General features: G+C 35.3%; 2 protein-coding genes across 4 annotated transcripts; one reads left to right on the top strand and one right to left on the bottom strand.

Annotated features, from left to right (window-relative positions):
• Positions 1–1,519: 1,519 nt before the first annotated feature.
• Positions 1,520–15,319, top strand: LOC132277311 (topless-related protein 4-like). Of its 2 annotated transcripts, XM_059779142.1 has the most exons (26): positions 1,520–1,686; positions 1,912–2,012; positions 2,353–2,532; positions 2,716–2,829; positions 2,947–3,105; positions 3,191–3,374; positions 3,468–3,594; positions 3,930–4,045; positions 5,328–5,496; positions 5,605–5,714; positions 5,798–5,867; positions 6,035–6,108; positions 6,267–6,362; positions 6,443–6,538; positions 9,509–9,636; positions 9,769–10,003; positions 10,093–10,257; positions 10,404–10,496; positions 10,689–10,835; positions 11,465–11,575; positions 11,667–11,846; positions 12,564–12,692; positions 12,780–12,875; positions 13,954–14,142; positions 14,343–14,509; positions 14,600–15,319. In XM_059779142.1, the coding sequence occupies exons 2-26, from the start codon at positions 1,933–1,935 to the stop codon at positions 14,796–14,798; spliced, it is 3,414 nt and encodes a 1,137-aa protein (XP_059635125.1). In that variant the 5' UTR covers positions 1,520–1,686; positions 1,912–1,932; the 3' UTR covers positions 14,799–15,319. The 2 variants fall into 2 exon arrangements, with proteins under 2 accessions (XP_059635125.1, XP_059635124.1); XM_059779141.1 differs by lacking the exons at positions 1,520–1,686; positions 1,912–2,012; positions 2,353–2,532; positions 2,716–2,829 and having other exon boundaries at positions 2,900–3,105; positions 3,933–4,045.
• A 169-nt stretch (positions 15,320–15,488) lies between these two features.
• LOC132277312 (BRAP2 RING ZnF UBP domain-containing protein 1) lies at positions 15,489–22,540 on the bottom strand. 2 transcript variants are annotated; one of them, XM_059779145.1, is made up of 12 exons: positions 22,425–22,540; positions 20,301–20,714; positions 20,095–20,203; positions 19,891–20,005; positions 19,629–19,726; positions 18,224–18,330; positions 17,819–18,068; positions 17,321–17,374; positions 16,789–16,932; positions 16,607–16,671; positions 16,150–16,204; positions 15,489–16,035 (listed from the first exon to the last, which is right to left on the bottom strand). In XM_059779145.1, the coding sequence occupies exons 2-12, from the start codon at positions 20,603–20,605 to the stop codon at positions 15,877–15,879; spliced, it is 1,461 nt and encodes a 486-aa protein (XP_059635128.1). In that variant the 5' UTR covers positions 20,606–20,714; positions 22,425–22,540; the 3' UTR covers positions 15,489–15,876. The 2 variants fall into 2 exon arrangements, with proteins under 2 accessions (XP_059635128.1, XP_059635127.1); XM_059779144.1 differs by lacking the exon at positions 22,425–22,540 and having other exon boundaries at positions 20,301–20,777.
• Positions 22,541–23,267: the final 727 nt, after the last annotated feature.

Genomic DNA, 23,267 nt, shown 5'->3' with positions numbered 1-23,267 from the left:
TCGAATACGTGTTTTGCATTTGTTTAAAACTTTGTTTCAAATCTTAAGTTTAAAAATGGATCAAAAACTAGATATTTTTCAAAAGATCCGGTAGAAATTTGGATCATATTTGGGTACATAAATTCAATCAAAATCGAGTTCATTTTAGCATTTTTGTGATTTGTTTGAATAAATAATCTTTGAATAATGATAAGGAGACCGAAATATTAACTCGAATAAGTATCTGACGTGTTTTTGTCCACCTCATCTACTTAAACAGTTTATAAAAAATAATTATTTAACACATGATAAGAGTTCGCCTATCATTATTCATAATCTTTTTGTCAGGAAAAAGGAAGAAGTTAAATTTGTAGAATAATTGATTTCTTTTGACAAAACTTAAAAAAAAAAAAAAAAACACAAAAAAATTATCTAACAAAAAGTGTTCAAACGAATTCCATAAATGTGTAAGTGTGTTTTTTTAGGCGATCTTAAAGAAAGAGAAGAATTTTACGAGTTAAAAGGTCATGTAAAGAGTTATAATTGCCATAAAATAAACTACTACGTATTAATGATTTTAAAGTCTTTTTTTGTCATTTTATATGTAAGAAAAAGGCAAGTTTAGAAAAAGGGAGTGCTAATTTTGCTTTCCATATAAAATTATATATATTATATTATAATTTCTTATTGATTCAATGATCAATTATGAAACGGTGCATTAAAAGTATCGACCTTGACTAAAATTATGTAGTTTTACGCCAGAATCATTTCATTTTATATCCAATTTTTAATTAGTGTTTTGGCCATTTTAGAACTGACCTCATTATAACACCGCTATTAACTGACCACAATAAAAATATGGTACAGTGACCCATAAATGTAAAGCTAGCATGAGAATGCTCATTAATTTGTACAATTAACTATTTTATTACAGTAGCATATTAAGATTGCAAAAGTAACAACACATAGGAGTCTATTGGTTATTTTCATTTTGCTGGTCGCTTTAAATTCGCTTAGTGGTACGACAATGACCCACGTGATTTACGTGATGATCGCACACTACTAACTCTGAATTTATTTCTTTCTTTCTTAGGATTTGACCATTAATACTTTATCTAAATTGAGAAATGAAAAATATGATTCTTAGTATCTAATTATAATATTGAGAATTATACCGTAATTATTGTTATATTAAAAATTAAAGGTGTAAGATTTGACGCGAACTCCCCAAAAATAACGGATAACAAGTGAAACAATGCAAAGGTAGGAGAGATGACAGTCCACAAACATTATATGAGGGTGCTCTCATGGCATCATTTCTCACCTAAATACGGTAACTTCTTATCTCTGAAAAGTCCGCAAATCCAGCCGAATATAAATACATATTAGACGTGTTTAAGACGACTATAAGCACTACTGCTTATCAACCTCTTTATAAGTAGATCAGTTTTCGTTTTATACGTGATACTACTTATCACTTGCCCTATTTATTTTCTATTATTTCATTTATATCTCATTCATCTCGTAATCGTTTGCACTATTTATTTTGTCTTGAACCCTTTTGGTTCTTGGCTTCACATCTCTCTCTTCCCTTCAAATCCCTAGAGAGAGAGAAAGTTGTAGAGAGAGAGACTAGTAAAAGGACCGCTCTCTGTCTTCGTCTTCTCAAACCCTCCGATCTGTTCTTTTCTCTCTCATTCAATCAAGGTACGAGCACTTTCTTCTCAATTTCCGCACACACACACACATGTATATGCCTATATTTAATTTTTAGGTTTTTGAGGTTCTTGAGGGCTGAATAATTGGGACTGAACTCTATTACTTGATGTGTTTGCTTGTAATTTAGGGATATTTGTTTTAAGTCTATTGTTTGCTCCATTTTCATCGATCTTTGAGGGTTTAGATCTTCTTTTTTTTTTTTTTTTTTCGCAGTGGGGCAGTTTGAAGACAAACATGTCGTCTCTCAGCAGAGAGCTCGTGTTTCTTATACTTCAGTTTCTCGATGAAGAGAAATTTAAAGAGACTGTTCACAGGTAGGGTTAATTCTCTTAATTCTTTGTCTTCTTATTTATTTATTTATTTATTTTGATAGTTGTGTTTGGTTGCTAAAAAATGAAGGCAAAGGAAAAAATTAGGCATAACTTTGATTTTTTATTATTTCTGATCCGAGTAAACTTAACCCCAACTTTACCTAACCTAAAATAGCTGTTTGGATTAAATAAGTTTAATTTTTCATTTTCCCGAAACCAAAATATCATAAACATAATACACTCTATAAGTCGGTTTCCTTGTAATACTACACGTGTATGTTGCTTCAGTTGGTGGCAGTGGGCTAAGTTTGATTGTTTATTTGTTTTGACTTGTATGGTGGAGGTTGGAGCAAGAGTCTGGGTTTTTCTTCAACATGAGGTATTTTGAGGAAATGGTGACAAATGGGGACTGGGATGAGGTGGAAAAGTATTTATCTGGATTCACTAAGGTTGAAGATAACAGATACTCCATGAAAATTTTCTTTGAGATTCGAAAGCAGAAGTACCTGGAAGCCTTAGACAAGTAAGTGTATTTTTTTGGTGGGTGAATTGGGTAAGTAGACAAGTGTTAATTGCCTTAATTTGATGAACATGAATGCATATTAACAAGAAGTTTATTGGTTTTGCAGTTACTCTAATTCTTTTATAATTTATTCTGAATTGACAATGTTTTTCTATTCCCCTATACTTCTTCCCTTAATTGTAGGAAGGATCGTGCTAAAGCTGTCGAAGTTCTAGTGAAGGACTTGAAAGTGTTTTCGGCTTTTAATGAAGACCTTTTTAAAGAGATAACACAGCTTTTGACCTTGGAGAACTTTAGGCATGTAGAACTTGTCTTATAGAGTTGTTTTTCTTGGCGCCATATCTACACTGGAATTTTTTACCATAGTTTGTTTGTACCTTATATGAATTCTAATATAAATACACTAACCTGCAGAGATAATGAGCAACTATCTAAATACGGAGACACCAAGTCTGCTAGGGGTATAATGCTTGCTGAACTTAAAAAGTTGATTGAAGCAAATCCCCTGTTTCGTGATAAGCTAAATTTTCCTACCTTGAAGAACTCTAGACTGCGGACACTAATTAATCAGAGGTCATTTTTGTTGCTTTGCAGATTTGATTTTTCTTCCAAGTTAAGGTATATGTTTTTAATTGACATTCCTATGTATTGTGTTCAGTTTGAATTGGCAGCATCAGCTTTGCAAGAATCCGAAGCCTAACCCTGACATAAAAACCCTATTTGTAGACCATACTTGTGGGCAGTCACAGCCAAATGGCGCTCGAGCCCCATCCCCTGTAACTAATCCTCTAATGGGCCCTGTTCCTAAAGCAGGGGGTTTTCCGCCTCTGGGTGCTCATGGTGTAAGTGAAACTACAAGAGAGTTATTTTGATTCATGGTGCTGTTTTAAACTTTTAATTTTGAAAGTTGTGACTTGGGTTGTTTGTTTTTCAAGCCTTTCCAACAACAAACAGCAGCTCCTCTGCCAACATCGCTTGCAGGATGGATGGCTAATCCATCTCCAGTTCCTCACCCCTCAGCTTCTGCTGGGCCAATTGGTTTTGCTGCACCTAACAATGCAGGTATACTTAGTATGGTATAAATGCTTTTCTACTAGCTACTTGTGGATCAGTTTTTGATAGTTTTCTAGCATATCTTGAACAAATCTAGATGCACAAGGATACCAGTGATATGATACATTTCAGATTTCATCAAATACGGTAAAAATTATCTCTGAATGGTTATATATATATATATATGTATATATATATATATTATGCATGAAAAAGTATTTCATGATTTTCCGATATAATACTCTCTCTCATTCTCTTTTTCCCAATTGACCTGAGATTCACCCTCCCCTTCCCCCCTCTCCTATAACTGATGCCTTTTACCCTCTTTTTATATGTTTCTTCAGCAGCTATTTTAAAGCGCCCTAGGACTCCTCCTACAAACAACCCGGCTGCGGATTATCAAACAGCTGATTCTGAACATGTGTTGAAGAGATCGAGACCTTTTGGAATATCAGACGAAGTACATAACCAATCCTCTTTATTTTCCATGGATTTGGTGGCAGTCTTAAGTTCTGTTACTAGGATTAGGAGCTCTATTACTAGTATTTTGAGCTTTGGCTTATTCAATTTCTAATATTTTGTTTTGAGATGAGTATGATGCTCATGCCTGGAAGCTCTTAGTTCTGTGAATCATGGAATTACTGAAATACTTTTGGAATATGAGACGAAGTACATTACCAATCCTCTTTATTTTCCATGGATTTGGTGGCAGTCTAAGTTCTGTTACTAGGATTAGGAGCTCTATTACCAGTATTTTGAGCTTTGGCTTATTCAATTTCTAATATTTTGTTTTGAGATGAGTATGATGCTCATGCCTGGAAGCTCTTAGTTCCGTGAATCATGGAATTACTGAAATTTGGGGTTGCTTTTTAAGTATTGGAACTTGTTTGCTTTCCTTTTTTTTTTTTTTTTGTCGCACAACCCCAAGTATATATGGAAATTGAAGATTTACAATGTTAACTTGGGATTTGAAGGATGTGGAACGCACCTTGTCATTGAACATAACACAGGTAGTGTAAGTTGATGTGGTTTGCTTAGTTTAAACACATGGGAGGTTTTGTTTCTGTTCTAGTTTGGTTTATGGAGACTTGGATCATTTCCCCAATTGAGTTTTAGCATTAGGAATTTGTAACCTCATTTCTGGTTGAATCTGAAGCAACTAAATAGGAGACACAACAACATTTAAGTATATGATGAAGACACTATGAATGTGAGATAGCAGGCTAATATAGGAATTTAATTGAACAGTTACTTTCAATTACACTCATGTTTTTGGTAATATATGACAACACTACGTTCCAAGTGTTTTCAGTTGTAGAAGTTAATTATAGGAGGATATGCAGCTAACAAGACAACCAAAGTAATATATTTGTGATATGAAAAGTAAACATCGAATACTATACACTCAAAAAGGAGAAAATAATACATTGACCCGAGGGAGTAAGATATTTTGGGTTTTGGTGTGATGCAGCATGAACATATCTCAGGAGACTCCTTTCTATGAGTTCCCATCTAATCCTTCTAGAGTTAACCCTCTCTATTTGGGTCTCCATTCATTTTTATGTGACGGTAATTGATGTATTTGAGATTTGCGTTTTTGTGTATGCAACATGCATCTGCACATGTATTTTTGTTTGACCTCTCCACGTATAAAATATTTAGTTTGTGCCTTTGCTTTAAAAGTCATTTTCATGTTTCGAGTTGAGATTAATTGATTTTTCATGTACTTGATTTCTGGACAGGTCAATAATTTGCCTGTTAATATTCTGCCCGTTGGATACACCAGCCAAAGTCATGGTCAAACTTCATATTCTTGTGATGATTTGCCCAAGGCTGTTGTTATGACTCTAAATCAGGGTTCAACGGTCAAGAGTATGGATTTTCATCCAGTCCAACAAATTCTACTTCTTGGTTAGCACCCGGCGGTTCTCGTCTCTTCTTGTTGTTCATTGAGTACTGAATTTCCGTCATATTCATTCATATTTTCTTTCTTTTTTAACGTGCAATAACAAATTTCAGTCGGAACAAACACGGGAGAGATCATGGTTTGGGAGCTAGGTAGTCGGGAGAGGCTTGTGATTAGAAATTTCAAGGTCTGGGACCTTGGAGTATGTTCAATGACTCTGCAGGTTTGCCTTTTACTCTGAGTGAACATAAATATGATTTTGATGCTTTGTGAAGTCACCAACTCAGATTTCTGTTTTTATGTTAGGCATCTTTGACCAACGATTATACTGCATCAACTAACCGTGTAATTTGGAGTCCTGATGGCACCCTACTTGGTATGTTGAATATTGAAAGCGAATATTTTTATATTGTACTTTTCTTTCATATATAATTTGTGTTTAGAAGCTAGAAATTATATTTTACATCACAGTAGGAAAAGATTTTTTTTGATATTTGACAGTGAGAATGGTGCTAGCTCTGATGGATAATGTATTTACTTCAGGTGTTGCATACTCCAAGCACATTGTGCACATATACTCCTATTTTGGTGGTGATGATCTACGTAACCACCTAGAGGTTTGTGCTTATCATTCATTACCCTGAAGACTGGTGCTATTTTTAGCTGTTTTTACTAAACATGCCCCATTTTTGGAGCTCGCTTTCTATATTTTCACATAACTCTTGTATATATGAACAATACTGACGAGTTTTTTGATTTTCTTTTGGTTATCTAGATTGAGGCTCATGCTGGCAGTGTTAATGATCTTGCTTTTTCTTATCCAAACAAACAACTTTGCGTTGTCACCTGTGGGGAGGACAGGCTCATTAAGGTTTTTCTTTTTTCCCCTTGTGTTGCTTTTTATTGGATGGTGGGTGTTGGATTTCATTCTTACAGTTTAGGTTTTCCCAGGTATGGGATGCAGTTACAGGCTCTAAGCAGTATATTTTTGAAGGTCATGAAGCACCTGTATATTCTGTATGTCCCCATCACAAGGAAAGCATTCAGGTATTGCCTGTTCATTCCATTATATTGATAAAAAGAAAAAATGCAACTGCAGCTTTTTGGCTCCTTTTTTCTGGGAGGAAAGTTTATGATACAAAAGAAAGAATCTAAGAGCATTAATGCTACTATGACTGCTACTGCCATCAATAATGTTGCTTCCACAAACTAAGAGCATTATTGCTACTATGACTGCTGTTGCCATCAATAATGTTGCTTCCACTACACCTCCATCTTGCTGTCACACTTGTTGCTGCAACCATCATATCTACTCATTTCGTTTTCATATAATATGGCACCGGAAACTCTATAATTGCTCCATGACAGGCACTATTGCCACCATTATTGTCACATGCTACTACTGTCACATGGTTGTGATGAACAATACTCCACGGTTCCCCTTTTGAACGCTTTCTAATACATTTTTACTTATCAAAAAAAAAAAAAAAAAAAACACTCCACGGTCACCACCTCCTTGTCACTGCACCGGCACCTCAATAAAATTACACCAATGTCATAACAATCACCATCATCATATCATTGGTCGTGCCTCCACCATGACAATATCAGTATTAAAACCTCTCTCCCATCATCCCTTGCTAATTCATCCCCACCACCACCTCCACTGCCATCATTTTTTGGCTCCAACTTGCTATTTTTACACAAGGAAAAGTAAATATTTAGATGTTACATTAAAATCCAATTATATGAACAATTGGATCTCAGATGGTGATATTAAAATCTAATCCTAAGAAGAATTGGATCTCAGATAGTGCCATCAAAATTTTTTTTAAGAAATAAAAATTTGTAGATAAAAGTTCTCAAGGGACACCACCAATGTACACTTGGAGTATACAAGAGTAATAATAAACTTCAACTCCTTTTGTACAATTCAAATCACTTGTAAAATCTACTAGTGTAAAGCATCGTGAAATTTTTTGTAATACAAATGTAAAGTGTCAGCATGAGTTCTTAAACTTATTATTACAATACTTCTTTAAATGTAAACCTATTTTCTCCCTTCATTGACACTATATAGGCAAAAAGGAACCGCTTGCCAAGCTGCCTGACCAGCAACTTCTCTACTGATTGCAGTAGCACTCAATCAATCCCAAAAAGACAGAATAACATATTAATTTAAGGACATTTTCCTATACGCCAAAGGTATAGAAGTCATCTTGGTATTTACAAATTACAAAATATTTATTGATTTGCATATTAATGCATCACTCTTCATAATTATTTTGTTAGGTAAATACTCTCTCTCTCTCACACAGACACACCCTCAAACAACCCTCCACAATGGTGCTCAAACTCTCACCTCCTCTTGGGAGGAGAGGTTATACCATCTGGGCCAATGGACTGGCGGTATTACTCTAGTCCGTAATTTATTTTATGTAAACATGTTTCACCACCTTGATGATTTTCTTATTAATAGAACCTGTGATTAAGAAGGGTCTTGATATCACAAATTCACAAGATTCATAAAATAGTACCATACGGATGGGATTTTGCAAAAAGTTTGATTGGTAGCTGTTGGAGAATAAATTATTGGAGTGATTTAAGCCCTTATTAAATCACTCTTTGACAGAATGTTAATGTTGTTATACTTGGGCAACAAGCTGTTTCCATATTTATATTTAACTTTCTGTGTAATTCCTTTATTACAAGTCTTTCCCAATTCGCCCTATAAATATAGGTGGTTATTGTAAACAAAATCGAGAGATAATGTAATGAAAGAGATGTAGCCATTTGGGATTTGTGTGTCGTGGATGTAAGCCCTAGTGGCTGAACAACTTTATAGCTTTGTATTCTTCATTTAATATTTCTCTTCAATTTCAACAGTAGCATTTCTCATGTTATTTTTTGAGGCTTGGTCAATAAAATGGGATTGGTTTCTGAATTCTGATATGCTACCAAGATAAATTTTAGTGTTATATGGCCAAAAGGGCACATTCAGATGCACTGAATTCTGTAATATGCCAATTTGCTTATATTATTATCATCTTTTAAGTTAAATGAGAAATTATACTTTAAACATTTAAAATTCATTTACACACATCTAGAGCATAAAATATTTGAAAATTCACAAATGTGGTCGTTTTTTCATTTAACTAGAATTAAATAAGAACGAATATGGTTCATTAAAGCTAGAAAAACCCACACTTGTTTTCTGGGTAGGTTGTTGGGACTTTGCCTGCTTGATCACATAGTGAACGTGCCAAACTACAATACATATTTATAAGTGGATTATAATCACGATTAAGCCTATACATGACCTTATTTAGGGTCTAGCCAATAGAAGACTGCCGTTATTATGTTAGAAATATGGAAAAACTATAGTATCTCTTTGTTTCAAGGACGTCCTTCAGAAACAAGTTTATTTTATTTTATTATTAATATCTTCATTGGATACAAGTGGCTAAACTGATTGCATTCCTAACTATTCAGTTGACCAAACCTGCTAAAAACCCAATGGGACTATGAAATGGAGAAAATTTCACATCCCTGGTTCTTGTTGTAGAGTTTTAATTTTTGCAGTCTAGGTTCTATTTGTTGTCCGTATGGAGGCCCTGAATTTCACTTGGAAATTTCAGGATTCTATATTGACACGAGTATTAAATTACAAGTGGTTTAACACATCATTGGACGGCTTGTAGGATTTTCTTTTGACTGTGATCTTTTGAATTCACGACTTTTGAATTTGCATGATAAGAACACAGACTTGACCAAACACACACACACACCAAACCCACAAACAAACAAACAAACGAAGATGATAAGATTTGCTGCTGCAAATGTCTCTGTCTCATTAAAGGTGCTATCTTTCGTTCTTCTACTTAAAATGTGCAAATCTTTTCTTTCTGGTAATTTAATACAATTCATTTATCCATTGGTATATTGACTTCTCACATAAATTTATTCTATGGCTGTTATGACTTCTTGTTTTTTTGATTTTTTGCCTTTTTCCTCAAGTTTATTTTCTCAACGGCAACGGACGGTAAAATAAAGGCATGGTTGTATGATAGCATGGGTTCAAGGGTTGACTATGATGCCCCGGGCCATTCATCCACCAGAATGGCATACAGTGCCGATGGGACAAGGTTTAAAATTAATATTTTTTTTTTACCACTGCTAGCTGTTCCTTTTCCTTCTTTTTTTCAGGATGGGAGGTTGGCTTTTTATAATGTCTTTAACTAAAACATCTGTTTCATGATATGATGGGCAACTCATAGGTTGTTCTCATGTGGGACCAATAAAGAAGGAGATTCATTCATTGTGGAATGGAATGAAAGCGAGGGAGCTGTCAAGCGTACATATCATGGTCTTGGGAAGCGATCTGCTGGAGTTGTGCAATTTGATACCACGAAGAATCGATTCTTGGCTGCTGGTGATGAGTTCAAGGTCAAATTTTGGGACATGGACAGTGTTAACTTATTGACAACCACTGATGCAGAGGGTGGACTAACGGTAAATATCAGATATGTGTCATTCAATATATATCTTTTTTAAAAAAATCCCTCTTAACCAAGTATCATGGTTTTTAATTATTTAACCAGGATTCTCCCTGTATCCGATTTAACAAGGAAGGTATATTGTTGGCTGTTTCTACAAATGAGAGTGCTGTTAAAATTCTAGCAAATGCAGATGGCATTAGGCTACTACGAACTGTGGAAAATCGCTCATTTGATCCTTCTAGACTTGCCTCTGCAGCTGTGGTGAAGGTAAATGGGATTTTTAGGCTTAGCAATTTTTGTGCAAATCCCCAAAATTTATTTTATGTAAATGGGTAATTGGACACGTTTGGTTCTGCCAGAGTTTCTGTAAATCCTTCTAGAGAGTTTCACAGAGTTGCTTCATACATGTACAGGCTCCCACAATAAGCGCGTTTGGTGCTCCTAATGCAACTGTTGGATCAAGCATCGTTGATCGAGCTGCTCCAATGTCATCCATGGTTGCAATGGTAAGTATTACTCTCTCCATCATGGGGAATCTGGATTAAAAAAGGAGCATCTTTATTTGTTGATGTGTATTGATGTTGTTAATGTAATACATGCATGTTGTTTCATGTGACACAGATATCTATGCACTCTTTAGATGTAGATATGCTTTGTGCATTTAATAATTCTAACTTTTTCCTTTTGTGTTCCTGTAGAATGGGGATAACCGAAGTTTGGCAGATGTAAAACCCAGAATTGCTGATGAAGCAGTAGATAAATCTAGGATCTGGAAACTGACAGAAATCAACGAACCATCACAATGCCGCTCCCTAAGGCTCCCAGACAATTTAACGGCAATGAGGGTATGGATCCAATCTATTCAAGCGTATAAGAAACTTTTGAATTATCAGTTCTTAAAGTTATGCACGCGTGCTGTGTTTTTTCGTCTTTTACTTTCTTGTTCGTTCGTTCTCCCCCCCCCCCCCCCCCCAGTAATACACAGTTTTAACTTTTTTGGTTCATTGATATTACTTGACTATCAGTAATTAATTAATTTTCTTCTTAATAACTTTCATCCAGGTTTCTGAAAATATGAAATTTTAATTAATCAGGATAAATTGGACACGTGCTAATACCCACCTCTGGTGCCAGTAGTGTCCGCACATCAGTAGAGACCGGAATGGTTTTGATCAAATTAGGAAAACACATCAGACTGCATGTGCATATAATGAATGATCTATAGACTGGGAAAGGCTCTAAATAGTTGATTGAGAGTTGCTTTATTGCACTTAATCTTTTGACCTACTCGCAAATTTGCAATATAATTTCTGTTCAATTTCTGTTGTATACAATTAGGATCTAAGAATTTAAGATTTTGTTGGGATTTTTGTTTCTCTTTCATAGCTCGAGTTAGATGCTCTTAGTGTGCTTGGTATTTACTTTATTTTTCTTTCTTTTTTTAATGGTTCTGTCCATTTCGTCGACGTTCCAGGTTTCTAGGTTGATGTATACAAATTCTGGATTTGCCATACTGGCACTAGCAGCCAATGCTGTTCACAAGCTCTGGAAATGGCAAAGGAATGATCGAAGCTCAACTGGGAAGGTAACAAGTCATCTGCGCTTAGAAAGTTGCATTGTAATTTTGTTTCATTAATATCCATAATTTTTCTGCTTATACAATATGCCTATTGCAGGCAACTGCTAGTGTTGTACCACAACTGTGGCAGCCCTCAAGTGGACTATTGATGACCAATGACATTAGTGATACAATCCCTGAGGATCCTATTGCATGCTTTGCACTTTCAAAGAACGATTCTTATGTTATGTCTGCTTCAGGGGGGAAAATTTCCTTATTTAATATGATGACATTCAAGGTAAAATGATTTTTACACCACCTCTCTTCTGTCCTCGCTCATGTACAGTGTACATGGTTGATTTATATATAGCCAAGTATTGGGAAGGTATGATATGGATTATTTGTGATTATTGAATTTTTTTCAAAACTGATTCTTCCCGAGTATGTTTACCATCTAGAATCTGTTGTGTTTGAAAATCTAATTATACAAATTTTTATCTATTTGGGATGTAAAGTTTTTCAAAATTAAATTATGAAATTATAACCAAGCTATGGTATTTTTATACTTTCTTCTCCCCCCCAGCTATTATTACTTGTTTTGGGTCTGCATGGTGGTTAAAAGTCGCAGCTATTTTCAAGTGAATGAAGAGTAAATTAGTGGGAAGACAAAGTATTAGTATCTTCTTTCTTTTATCACTTTGGATCTAGAGATATAAGTTTCATGCACCGTTTTGATGATTCTCCCACTCTAGTCTTTGTTTTTCTTTCTGTTACTTCAAAAGTAGCTGCTTCAGCTATACTCAAAATGTTGATATTCCTTTTTATTTCTCATCAAACGAATGACATCTTCTGGAAATCCTAGCTATTGTTAGCATGATATTAAGGGTTGACAAAAATTATTTCATTTTTCTTCCATTATGTTTCCTGTAATATTTTTTTCTTTTCTTTTTTTCATTATGTTTCCTGTAATATTTTTTTCTTTTCTTTTTTTCATGTTATATTTATTGTCATGCAGACGATGACAACATTCATGCCCCCTCCGCCTGCAGCAACATTTCTGGCATTCCATCCTCAAGACAATAATATCATTGCCATAGGCATGGAAGATTCTTCTATCCAAATATATAATGTCCGGGTTGATGAGGTTGTCCTCATTTTAAACTGAAGCCTAAAGTGAGTTGATTTTGCTGATGGATATACTGAAACAATTCTGCATGTTCCCTTGGTGCAGGTTAAAACCAAGCTTAGAGGCCATCAGAAAAGAATAACAGGCCTCGCATTCTCTAATGTTGCAAATGTGCTTGTATCTTCGGGTGCTGATTCTCAGGTTAGATTCTGGAGATAATGCGATTATTTATTATTTCTTGGCTTCTACAGATCAGAAACTAGAACAACCTATAATGGAGAAGCCAAAAGGACACACATTAACAACTATCAAGTGATGGCTAATAGTCTGAAATACTCGAACCCTTGTACTTGTCATTTACTACCTCCGTCCTTTATTAGTTGTCCATTTTTGGTTTATAACTTTTTAAGGGGACATGCAATTAATGCGTTGTCCCCTTTTAAAATTACCAAATTGTCCTTTTTAATTTAAATATATATAGTTACAAAGTTTGAAATTTTTTAAAAAGATAAAGGACCAAGCTTAGAGACCATCAGAAAAGAATAACAGGCCTCGCATTCTCTAATGTTGCAAATGTGCTTGTATCTTCGGGTGCTGATTCGCAGGTTAGATTCTGGAGATAATGCGATTATTTATTATTTCTTGGCTTCTACAGATCAGAAACTAGAACAACCTATAATGGAGAAGCCAAAAGGACACACATTAACAACTATCAAGTGATGGCTAATAGTCTGAAATACTCGAACCCTTGTACTTGTCATTTACTACCTCCGTCCTTTATTAGTTGTCCATTTTTGGTTTTATAACTTTTTAAGGGGACATGCAATTAATGCATTGTCCCCTTTTAAAATTACCAAATTGTCCTTTTTAATTTAAATATATATAGTTACAAAGTTTGAAATTTTTTAAAAAGATAAAGGACCATGATGGAAATATAAAGAAAAGATGCTTTGACTTTTCAAAGAGGACAACTAATTTATGACATGTAAAAAGAGAAAAATGGACTACTAATAAGGGACGGAGGGAGTAGTTCTTAGTTTTTTTATACACGAGACATGTTGAGGCCACCTGATTGGAGCCTGCAAGGGCATCCTTTGTCGGGGGATGACACTTCAGAATTAATATCACTAATAAAATAAATACTTGTACTGCTTCCTTCAGGCTTCATCTGTGTTTCAGTTACTTCGTACGTATTCCTATAAGAAACCAAATATTATGTAATTTGGCAAAACATTGTATGTTGGACTTTTCCAGATAGTGATGCCTGTTTATTCTACAGCTGTGTGTTTGGAGCACAGATGGATGGGAGAAGCAAACAAGTAAACACTTGCAGATACCAGCTGGGCGAGCTTCGGTTCCTCTTGCAGATACTCGTGTACAATTTCACCAAGATCAGACACATTTACTAGTTGTCCATGAAACTCAGATAGCCATATATGAAGCACCTAAACTGGAATGCCTTAAGCAGGTGCGGCACATATCTTTATTTTCTTTTCCATTAGATATTCAGATTAAACACCTTCAATACTCGATTGTCATATGATTCTTTACTTTCTCCTGAACTATCACTTGGATTTTCTTGTTGGATATCTGATGATCCAATAAATCAGAAAATCTTTATGGTACCCGCTTCTGATGGTTTTATTTCAATTTATGTTTCTTAAACAGTGGGTTCCACGAGAAGCTAGTGGTCCAATCACACATGCTACATACTCCTGTGATAGCCAGTCGATATACGTCAGTTTTGAAGATGGAAGTGTCGGTATTCTCACTGCTTCAACGCTACGATTGAGATGCCGAATTAATCCTACTTCTTATCTACCTACTAATCCGGGGTGAGTATTTCTGCAATTATAAAGGTGAAAATATCGGTCCCTTTTCTTTTACCTTTCTTTTCACAAGTATTTGACAAAATAATTTGACAGCTTGAGAGTTTACCCCCTTGTCATCGCGGCACATCCATCAGAACCCCATCAGTTTGCATTGGGACTTACCGACGGTGGAGTTCATATAGTTGAGCCACTAGAATCAGAAGGGAAATGGGGCACCTCCCCTCCAGTTGAAAATGGTGCTGGGCCTAGCACCATTTCTGGTCCAGCCAGTTCTGATCAACCCCAAAGATGATATGATGGTCTCTTGTGCATGCGCCCTGTTTACTTGCAATCCGAGTGCATGTCTCTTTCCTGTGGTTTTGCATCCTGGCCCCACCCTGAGTTATTTTTGAAGGGGAATCTGTAAGATTTAGGTGGTATGGTAGGACAATTGAACCCAGCAAAGTAGAGTTAGTTCGAGGGGGAATCGTTAGCAGCATCAAATCAGTTCAAATCAAAAATATGGTGCTAATACTCTCATTTAGAATGTCCACGACAAGTTTGGATCCATGATGTAAATTTACTAGAGGCATTGGTGAAGGGAATGCAAAGTTCTGTTTTGACTTTGAAGGAACTTGGAGGGAAATGATTAATTAGCTTGGGCTAAAGGCCCTGGTCTGTGTGTCTGCCTGTGTGTGTGTTAAAAAGGATATTTTTTAATTATTTTGTTCTTTATTAGTTATAAATCATTAATCTTAGCTGATGATATCTTCTCTTGTAATAGATTGATTGTTTGTGTTAGTTCGATCTAATTATAGTTGCTTGTTAGAAGAATTTCTTTTTGTCCAATTGAAGGAGGTGGTGGCGGCAAGGTCAGGTTTATGTTTCTTGCCCTTCAACCTTCCGGTAGAGATGGCTTTCCTTTTTAATTATTTTGATTATTATTAGTCTCTCATGTATTGATTGATTGTGTTTGTTCGATCTAATTATAGTTGCTTGTAAGAAAAATTCTTTTTTTTTTTTTTTTTTTTTTTTTTGGGTACAATTGAAGGTGGTGGCGGCAAGGTCAGGTTTATATTTCTTGCCCTTCAACCTTCCGGTAGAGATGTCTTTCCTTTTTAATTTTCTGTTTTGATTAATTATTAGTCTCTCGTGTGAGGTAGACTACAAGATATAATCGCCTAGGCCAATATGTGCCGACTGTAAACAAACAGTTCGATACAAGAATGTTCGGTAGAAATCTGAAATGATGCAAACTTTGTTAAGACATCACACATAAAAGAAGGAAATGATATATATCCAAAAAAAACAAAAAGATCAGGAAACAAGATGATAGATGATTGTTTACGCTCGGTAGAAGAAAACCACTCGGCAAATGCACATATTATCTATTAGTTCCTTCTTCGACTCAACTTGGTGCGCCTTCTGGAATTGGCGGGGGTTGCTTGGTTAGATTGTACTGGTAAAAGGGTTCCCCCTTTGATGTCATCTGAATCGGTCATGTTGGCCAGTGTCCTTTGGGCTTCAACATAGACTTTTAAGTCTCTGATCTGTGACCAATTTTAATAATTACAATGAAGCCAAGCAATGTAATAATTAAATACAAGCAGATAATTAAATACAAGCAGATCAATGTTGAAATAAGGAAACACCACCACCAATACCTGTTCTTCCAGATCCACTATCTTCTCATCTCTGGACCTCAGTGATGAAACTTCCCTGAAAGTACACGAATTATTAAAATAGTGTCCAAAATTGGCACATCTCATTCATACTCACGTGATTAGCAGCACATATTAGCTCTCTTCACATATACCATCGTCACAACATTATTGGGTGTTTTCTTAGCAATTGCCTTGTTACTTCAAGATAAAGAGGAATACAAAAAAGATGATGAATTCATCATTTGACAGCATATTATTAAGTTAAATAAAGATTAATATGGATGAAATTTCCCACTTGAAAATATAAATCGACATCAAACTAAATCATTAGCAAGTACCAAACAGTTGTCTGCAAACACAGACAACATTTTAATTTTATAAACCTACTAATTAGTATCATGATTAGAAAACATTAATATGTAATTATGTATGCAAAACTGGAGGGAAGACAATGTACCTCTCCTCAATTTCCTTGACCTTTTTCAGCAAGACTTCTCGGTTTTTCACAAGATCTTTATTTGTCTAAGAAACGCGAGATTAAGGGTTAGGACTTGTGCCTGACTATATAAATAAGATAGACTCTTTGATACATTGTGCAGACTCTAAATGCTCAGACTATTGAGTAAAAAGAAAACTTACCTCCTCTGCAATTTTACGTCCCTCAATGAATTTTTCCTGTTCATATTGAATATCCTGCATCTTTGAAGCCACAGCCTTCTCCACTGCTTCGGATGTGGAACTTTCCCTTCTACTTTTTGCCTCTGCAAGTAGTAGTTCGTAGTGCTGAAAAAAAATACTGGTGAAAATGTGAAAGAAATAAGATGAGACTACCCATTCTACAAAATCTACTAAATGGGACTTCCAAATAGTGGACTCTATATATCCCAAATGCCACCTAAACAATCTCTTAGTAAAATAAGTTAAGCTATTTAAATGTAAGCACGAACTCTAGCAGTGCCTGCAGATACATGTTTCCATTTGCTAACAAAAATCATACCACCACAACAATCTCTTAATAAAACAAGCATAGCTATTTAAATGTAAGTATGAACTCTAACAGTGCCTGCAGATGCATGTTTCCATTTGCTAACAAAAACCATACGAGGGAAAACCAATCCGAAACCAACAACCTGAGGGTGGGGATGAGAGTATGAGTCAAGGATGTACATACTTGTCTTTGAATCTCCAGCTGGGTCGCAAGAAGATGGTTGTACTCGTCCACAATCTATTGTCAAGTATATAGAACAATAATCACATCATCCATATGGAAAACAAACAATCATATACTTAACAATATAGGTTTTGTGGTACATTTCAAATATATATATATATATAGGTTTTGTGGTGAGAACGAAATTTGTTACACCTAAAGTGGACCTTGTGGAGTTCAATTAGTCTTAAAATTGCTGAAATGCAAAAAAGTTGCAAAAGTACTAGAGTGTAGATTAACGTAGTAGAATGTAGTTAAACTTCATGTTACGTATCAAAAAAACAAAAAAAAAAAAAATGCAGTTAAACTTCATGTTGAAGTGTTTTCCTTCCTAGCTCCAACCAATCAAGAGGCTTGTAGTTACCAATTCCAGTATGTTAGTTTTTTTTATCTGCTGCTTTCAACAAGGACAGCAACATCTCTATCAATACGTAAAGTAGATGAAGAAAAAAAAAATACCCCTTCCACTTTGCTGCTGAAAAGGGCCCCACTAATTCCAGAATCCTCGCCATAGTCACACGTACCACAATGTCCATCAATTGACATCCAGTGAGAATTTTTCATTGTTGACTTGCCATCAGTTTTTGATTGATTTAGTCGGTGAACATAAGTGTCACCAACATAGTCCCAAACCTGCTGCGTTTCTAACTTAAGAAAATAGCAATGCTGAGTATCCTTCCAGTGCTTAATAGCATGTCTTTCTTCATATCTAAAAAAAAAAAAATATAAATAAAAAAAGTTTCAATAGTTACAGATTGAATTCAGAAAAGAGTATAGCTGATCAAACAAACAATAAATATAATTTATACGAGTTCTTGGGCAAAAAACAAGAAAGCAGAACAAGAATAACACTTGATATGTTACCTTCCACATCCAACAAAACTGCAGATAACACAAACCCAGAGATTCTCTAATGCACCACATGCAACACAGGTTGGTTTCTCGTCTTGCTGTTGACACAGCCGACAGACCTGGTAACATAAAAAAATCATCATTGAAACCTTCTTCCATAAGCTGTCAAAATACAACTAATTTGACTGCAGAAACATTAATTAGCATCTTTTTAGGATGGCACAAAAAAAAAAACAATCGATACAAGGAGGTAAACAGTGAATGTCATGGATCATAAACATTTAGTCAATATGGCCACATAGCATCCTTTAATATTAGCATATTAAAGGACGTGTCATTTCCAAGAGTAAAAAAGAATGGATAAATAAATATATCATCCACTTCTAAGTATACTGATATCTGTAACAAACTGGCTGCATACTGCATATATTAAGGCATAATTATTTTGAAAAAAAATAAAAGCTACTTCTCGTTTTACATTGGAGGTAAAAGGTGAAATAAATATGCTCAACTGTAACAGGAGAATTCTGCTGCACAAAATCTTGAAGCTTTTCTTTCACCTTCTTCAATTGTATGATGAAAGATGTAAATGAGATAATTTGCATTCTAGCTGAAAAAGGACCTCTGGCAAATATTACTTTATTAATTGGACTTCTGGCCCGTCATTTTTTTTCCCTTTTTAGAAGAAACAGAGATTTTGGAATATGCATCACAATGCTATGATGTACACAAGAGCGCAAAAAAAGAAATTGTTTTCTACACTAATAACCTTAACCAATTAAACTAGCTGAGCATTCCAATAAGTAATTCAACTATCACCCAACTCCACAAAGCCTGGAACCCCATTACCTGGGGTTGGAGACATTAATTTTTGATAGGTAATCAAATCCAACAGGAACTGCAAAGTTTTGTGATGAAGAATGGGACCAGGGTCAGATTCTGGCATTTCTGTGGGGTGGACAAGTTGCCTTGAAGGAAAGGCTTCTAGCTTTTTCTATATCTCGGTGGCTAAGGATGCATCAGAACTATAGTGCATGTCATATCCAAATGGGGTGTAGTGCAGGGACTCAGATAGCTTTCCAGAATTGGGAGTTGGAGTCCGTGACTACCTTGTTAGGGATGCATGCTTCAGGAGATGAATTTTACAGTAAGTGTCAAGGATGCTATAGGTGCAAGACCGCCTCTGTCTTACTATTATTATTATTTTGTAGGGATGGAGGTGGGGGTGGGGAAGTTTATGTTTTCAAAATATATCAACCAAACCACGAGGTTAACAACATATAAATTAACAAAAGACTTTCTAACAGCAGAAGGCCCTCTTGTTTACTGTCACTAAAACTACATGAAACCACTAAAATCTTTAAAACAACCAATAGAAACAAACATACTCAAAAGGAAAGATATTGAATGAACTTACCTGGCAAGACAAATAGGTCCATTTCGAAATGCAAGAACAATGAAATGAATGGTCACAAAGAGTACTCTGTATTCCACTTGTGTCCTGGTCCAATCTCTCTAACATTTTAAAACATAAATTTGAAAAAAATTATAATACAACCCCAACTCAAAACATTCTTATTCCTAGCATACAAAATAATTCCACATGAACAATCTAGGATATTATGAACTTATACATACATACATACATACATATAGAAGCAAATTTGTGAGTAACTGACCCAAACAAACTGGACAGGTCGGCAATTCAGTGAATCCGGGTGGAGGTGTACTGGCAATCTCTCCGAACTCAGTGTACTCCACAGAGTGAGTAAAAAATATATGACAAACCTCAGCCTGAAAAATCAATTACATATATACTTATAAAATTAAAAATTTCAAACGAAAATATGAGATCAAAACCTTAAATTGATAAATTAAGGCACCTCAGAGGGCTTGAATCGCTTCCCATTGAAATTACAGTAAAACCCATCAGCTGTCAACTGATTAACGAGCTTGATTAAGACACTGTACCGATCCTCCATGCCATCATTCCTAAATACAATAAAAACACATATACATATATATATATACATCAGCATTTGAAAAATCAAAAGGGTTGTGAATAAAGAGTGTGTGGATTTTGGGGTACCTGATGAAGAGGAGTTCGGAGAAATTGTCGAGGTGGGACCCACAGAAGAGGAGGAAGTCCTCCGGCGAGAGGTAGTTGGGGACAGCTGCAACGAAGAGGAGGGTGGTGCGGGCAGAAGGCTTTGTGAGGGAGGTGGCGGATGGGGAGCGGTTGCGGAAGAGGTGGATTATGCCATTGAGTTCGACTATGTTATAGTTATTAGGGTTTGGGCTTGGTGCAGCAGGGGTGGTGGTGGCGGCGGCGGTGGAGGTGGAGGAGGATATAGGGTGAGGGGTGTCGACAGAGTGGATTTTGAGGGTGAACATTTGGGGCGATTTATTGTGTTTGGGTTCGGAATTGGAGTTGAAAATAGAGAGAGTAATGTCGTATGGCGGTGGAAGAATTAAACAACGTTGGAGGGTTGAAACTAAGAACCTGATTGGCAGGAGAGAAATTGAGAGGAAACAAAAAAACACGGGGAGGGGGGGGGGGGGGGGGGGGGGGGGGGAGAGGAGAAAGATTAGAATCCCGTCTAACCTCAAATGTTAATCTTGTACTCTAAAGTAACTCAAACAGTCAAACTGCAACAAGTTGTAATAATATTTGCCATTGCATCTGTTGGAGTAGCTCTGCACAATTAACCGGATTTGATACCAGTTGTTGTGGCCAGGGCCGGCCCTGAGATTTCAAATATTTTGAGAGGCCAACTTTCAAATGTGAGGCCCTTGAGTTTCACACGCGCAAAAAAGAATTATAATAGTGCAAAATTTTAACATGATGTTTTAAAATTCTATAGCTAATATAATTGTGCCCATGTGCATTGTGCATAAGACAACTAACTAATAACTATAAATTTATCACCATTCAGCACCAACAAATAATTGTGCGCCTGTACAGTGTGCGTAAGACAACTAATTAATAAGTATAAATCTATCACCACCAATAAATAATTGTGCGTTTGTGCAGTGTGCTTAAGACAGTTAACTAATAACTACAAATTTTTATCACCGCCAATAAATAATTGTGCGCAAATTGTGCACATGTGCAGTGTGCATAAGAGAGCTAACTAATAACAATAAATTTATCAATTAAAGAGTGCGAAATTTTCACAGGCACAAAATAAAAAATGAAAGAGTCCAGAAAACTGCAGCTTCTTTTACATTCATTGTTTATATAGCTACTAAAATTTGATGATTACATATGACAAAAATATGTGGTGATGAGGTGACTATATATATATATATATATATATATATAGGAGGCTGAACTTGTAGTACTGAAGAAGTAGTGGGACTTTTAGGTTATATGTGTCATCCACTATCATATATAGTTTTCTCTCTCACTCTTTATATTAACTACACTGCACTTTGTGTGTGTGTTTTTTGGAAGCCAGTTAGCCGCAGTGATTGATTGATCATTGCTACAGAAGACCTGTGCAAATTAATAGAAAAAACCATTAACTTTTGTTTTGTTTAAGCCTGCTCTTGATTTCCATGTGTTTGTACATTCTGTTGGCAGTGCTTTGACAGTATTATTAACTGAAATTCTAGCTGAGCCAACTTCAAATAACATCAATAATGGTGGTATGTATCTTCATATAAAATAAAATAAAAATAAAAAAACCCTTAATTTGGCACTTTTAAGTATGAGCATAATTTAGAGATCGAAAAAGTTAATTATTATCTCAACCCACTAGAAGGGATCCTTAATTTTCGCGGGATTGATTGTGAAAACGCAAAAAATTATGAGGAAAAGGGGTATGGTTGCTGCTGTTGAGAGATTGGAGTGGACTTGGGGAGAGGGAAAAAAAAAAGTACCTGCCAAAGATTATGGACTCGATCGCCATGAAAGACACATGTAGAAAGGCACACATTTATTAAAATACTAAGAGAACCATAATATATTCATTCAGCTTTTGATAGCCATCACACACAGTGACACACAAAACCCGAGCTACTTTTCACCATTGGAACAAAGGTAAAGGCCCGAATCAAACGAACCAAAGTTAGAACAAATCAAATGATGAGTTGAACGAAAGAAAGAAACATATATAAAATATCGATTCATGCAAGAGGAGAGAGGAGAGAGAAGAGAGAAAAGAGAAGAGAGAAGAGAGAGAGAGAGAGAGAGAGAGGATGAACATACCTTGTCACCTGAGGAGATAGCGGAGGCTGCGCCCTGCGGAGTGTCGAAGCAGATTGTGTCGTCTGAAACTTGCCCTAACTTATTTTTATTTTTTATTTTTTTCATCCCCTGTAGGCCTCAAAATTTGAGCCCTCTAAAGAGACAAAATGAAAACAAAAATTACTTTCAATAATATGTTTTTATTTTTTTATAATACAAAACGTATTGATATTTCTTATGTTTTAAATACTGTAACTGTAATACCGTATTTTTTTTTGTTAGGAGTATATTTTTTTTATTTAGTTGACTTTTTAAGGAATTTTAGAGATAATACGTTACCTTTTTAAAAAGTTTGAAATTTTTTAAAAAAATTATAAATTATCTCACCTATCCGTTATTATTACTCTTTATAAGTTTATTTTGCTCTGTGCATCATATTACATTATTTTATAAATCGAAAATGAGATAAAGATAATAGGGTTCCTGTCTGCAGTTTCTGAGAAGAGAGTAGGTGATCGGAGATTCGTATAGTAGAAGGGATTAGCGTTTTCAGGCAAGTTAATCTTGCTTTATATTTTTATATATAATCGTAACTCGATGTGGAATTATATTAAAATACTTAAAAAAATTATATGCTAGGTTAAATGTGTTAAATTAATCTAAGATAATTTTAAGATTAGATTTTGCATGAACTTGTATAACGTGATCTTTTGTATTTAATTAATTAGTATATTTTAGTTACCTTAAAGTTCTAATGTGATACGTATTATGTTCCTGTTAAGGCATGAAACCTAAATTGTTTCCATTATTATAATAAATTATTCATTAAAGTGAATAGGAAGGTACCCATTTTATTATACTCGG

Source organism: Cornus florida, unplaced genomic scaffold, assembly GCF_030987335.1.
Source record: "Cornus florida cultivar Cherokee Brave unplaced genomic scaffold, ASM3098733v1 CherokeeBrave_3.0.0_Hap2_Chr10, whole genome shotgun sequence".
Classification (NCBI taxonomy): domain Eukaryota; kingdom Viridiplantae; phylum Streptophyta; class Magnoliopsida; order Cornales; family Cornaceae; genus Cornus; species Cornus florida.
Note: the sequence above shows the minus strand (reverse complement) of the source record. Positions and strands in the feature narration are given on the sequence as shown.